Consider the following 3,688-nt stretch of genomic DNA (forward strand, 5'->3'; position numbering starts at 1 on the left):
CTGAACACATCTCATAGGCAAACCGGGCAACACACACTCAGACACTCACCGACTTCCAAATCAGACGTGAATCACACATATTGGGCTTTTCACACCACGTTTTTATTGAATTATTAAAAGAGAGAGCGAGAGAGCTGGCACAAAGGATTTTTTCATTCAGAGAGGCTGATTCCAGGGCCGAGGAGGATCATGGATCCTATTGTGGAAGTGGTGGCTTTGCTGCTGGGCTTTTTGGGCTGGGTGATGGTGGGGATAGCCCTGCCGAACCGCTACTGGAAGACCTCCACGGTGGACGGGAACGTCATCACCACCTCCACCATCTATGAGAACTTATGGATGTCCTGTGCCACCGATTCAACTGGTGTGCACAACTGCAGGGAGTTCCCCTCTCTGCTCGCCTTGAATGGTATGTAGATCCCATAATAATCCCATAATAACTAAATAAATCACCAATATGATAATGATAAAATACAATAAATAGGGGATAATATAAGATTTTGAATAACAGCTGAAAACTGAAGTCTTTCTCTACTTTTTGATCCACACATCAATCATCCCATCAGTTTATTTTCAGTCATCTAAGTTGAAAAACAACTGTTACTTTCTTATGCTCCTTTTCACGGGGACAACATGAACATGCAACATACAGCACCCGTTAAAGGCTCATGTCACCATTTTTTTTGGCCCTGTAACATCTGACAAGTTCTTTTTGTGCCGTCAGCATCCTTCTTCTGGCCTTTTTTGTAGGGTAGACATTTAGTTACCGGCTGTATTATTTTGTTTATTTCCATGCTGTGTCCAGGGTACATCCAGGCATCCCGTGCCTTGATGATCGCCTCGATAGTTTTCGGTACCTTTGGACTGGTGGCGGCGCTGGTGGGGATGCAGTGCTCCAAGGCTGGAGGGGAAAACTATGTTCTTAAAGGGAGGATTGCCGGCACTGGGGGGGTCCTTTTCATACTTCAAGGTAACAGAGAGATTTCAAATGCATTCGATTCACACTATCCTGTTTATTTAGAGCGTTCAGTAGGTAAATACAGTAGAATTTAATAGGCATCTGAACATAATTGTATAAAACTGTTCTTGTATTTTTCTCTGGGACCTTCATGGCCTCTGTGGGACTATTTGACAACTTCCCCTCTGCATTTGAATGATTTAAAGGCCATTGTTTGTTCTCTTTTTATCAAAAGGCCTGTGCACGATGATCTCTGTGTCCTGGTACGCCTTCAACATCACCCAGGATTTCTTTGACCCTTTCTACCCTGGAACAAAGTAAGTTGGGAAGGAGGGGCCGCAACATGAGGAGCTAAAGGCCTGTTAAGGCTGACGGCATGCAGGCGCGTCACTTGACTGCCCTCTGCTGTGTGTCGCAGGTTCGAGATAGGAGAGGGCCTCTACATCGGCTGGTGCTCTGCTGTTCTGGCCATCGCTGGAGGATCCTGTCTCACTTGCTCCTGCAAAATGGGCACGGAAGAAAAATAGTGAGTTCATTATAACATGAAAATCGCTCAATGCCCTAATGCAATACATGGTGCAGAATCACATTGCACTCTTTTGCACAGAGGTGAGGTGTGTTTCTCAGCAGCTGCAGGAGAGTTTGGAGATATTTAAGCATTTCAGTGTTATAATATGGGTTTAAAACACTACATTTTAAAGAAAGCATCCCATTTTTTTATCTTTAACCTTCATTTTTACTCCATTAGTGTTTAGTGATGCACTAAAATGTTGTGATTTTGTACAAAATCTCAACTTCAAATCAGTTTTGCTTGAGAGGAAACAGCCTGAGGAAGCATAACTTTCAATGCCTCCATATGTTAGTTAACACAGTGACAATCAACCAGGGATTTATACTGAAAATACTTGTTTTGAAGGATTTAGATCAAGTCATTTGCTTTAAAATAGACTTTTGAGCTGATGTTGGAGTGTTATATCATCAGGCTATGTAAGAGTGCAAGTAAATGATACGTGCCACCAATATATGATATGTGCCACCAATATTTTTGTTTAATAATAATGATCTTTTCTTGTTGTGCTCCTCCTCTGCTGCAGCCCTATGAATTACCAGGCCAGAGGAACTGCATATTCTCACGCACCTTCGAGAAGTGTGGCTGCCAGCACTTACGGCCGAAACGCCTACGTTTGAGAAGGGATGCAAAAGAAAAAAACAAACAAACACGGAGCCTTGAATTTCTTACAAAAGCAAAGTGTGGAGGCATTAATGCGTTGGGGTTTTCCTGAATGCCATTAACATGTTTTTACACTTGTGACTGAGGTGGGCAGGGCTGAGGGCCCATGATGCATGCACTGATAGAGGTAACATGACGCCACTGTATATAATCACATCCCCAAACGTGGATTCTGTATAAACGAGCTAATCGGAATAAGGTAGATAAACACCGACTGTACAAAATGTTAGAACCTCTTACCTTGTCCATGTGGTGTACTCATGAATCAATATCAGGAAAATGTCTTTTTAATATTGTGTACATTCAGCGGCTCTTGGCATTGGATTCATAATTTGCACAAACAAGTGCTTGCTGTTATTATATTTATGTTTACCAAATGATGTTGGCACAAAATATGTTGGCAATCTCTTATTTTTCAAGAAATCAATTCACATGATGATCTGCTAAGAGGGGAAGGTCAAACTGATTCAAATTTTTGAGTGTGTGTGTGTGCGTGTGTTATTGTTGAATTCTTTTGTATAGTTTTATAAATAGCTCCTGGATACCAGGGTGGAGGCTTAGTTATTATGTTTTCATAAAGTTTTTTTTTTTTTTCTTTTTTGTAAATACAATTGTACACAATTAAACATACTGTGCTACACATCTCGGCTTGTTTTCATGTTCTCACCAGGGGATAATCCTGGAATTATGCATGTATATTTTTTTGTTTTTGTTGAATAGCCTTCTTAAAAACAATGAGGAGAGGTACAAGGCAGATAGGGTGGTGAAAATATTTGCATGCATTAATTCATATTACAAGAGAAACTGCAATAATAAGGTGACTCATGGTTTTTCAGCAGTTTTATATAATTTAAATTGGCTACAAAAACTGAGGATGTTTTCAAAGACGTTTTATCTAACAATTTAGGACTATGGTCACATGGCAACAGAGATCCTCTTCTGTTATGTAGTATTGTGCTAAATACATAATAATAATAATAATAATAAGTTTTTTAAGTGAAGGTTTATGTAATCCAAAACACATGTGACAGCACATAAATACAATACAAGTTTCAAGAGTAGGTGTACAAAAATAGCAATAATGACCAAAACTATATAATGCAGCTATTTTTAAAAACTTATTTAGTCATTTCTATAACATAATTCAACATTCAGTAATAATAGTTGTTCCTGAAAAAAGTAAAATGTTGAATAATACAGCGACAGATTATTATATTTGTATACAAAAATATAGGCCTGTCTATTTTGAAAGCGCCTGGTATGTAAGATACAATCAGACGCACAGGCTGGGTGTCTGTTTTTAGGAAATGTCATCCCGGCCCATGCAGGAACATCATCTGGGAGTGTCACGTTTTTTTGTGAGTTAAAATAGTTCCTCCAATCAGAGCAGCCCACGTTTCTAGGCGAACGCGGATGTGCGCCGTGCGGACCAATCACAGAAATGTAGGCCAGAGCGGGAGGAGGGACGAAACGCCGCTCACACAAGTTTAGTTCACCGGGTG

General features: G+C 40.2%; 2 protein-coding genes across 2 annotated transcripts in view; both read left to right on the forward strand.

Annotated features, from left to right (window-relative positions):
- The window catches only part of LOC115376493 (cytidine deaminase), a 28,716-nt gene that overhangs the window by 16,932 nt on the left and 8,096 nt on the right, over nt 1–3,688 (forward strand). The gene's annotated exons all lie outside the window — the stretch shown is intronic.
- cldn15a (claudin 15a) lies at nt 69–2,143 on the forward strand. The gene is made up of 5 exons (XM_030076105.1): nt 69–406; nt 803–967; nt 1,191–1,272; nt 1,374–1,481; nt 2,050–2,143. The coding sequence occupies exons 1-5, from the start codon at nt 190–192 to the stop codon at nt 2,141–2,143; spliced, it is 666 nt and encodes a 221-aa protein (XP_029931965.1). The 5' UTR covers nt 69–189.

The sequence above is a fragment of the Myripristis murdjan genome, chromosome 18 (assembly GCF_902150065.1).
Source record: "Myripristis murdjan chromosome 18, fMyrMur1.1, whole genome shotgun sequence".
In the NCBI taxonomy this organism is placed as follows: Eukaryota; Metazoa; Chordata; class Actinopteri; order Holocentriformes; family Holocentridae; genus Myripristis; species Myripristis murdjan.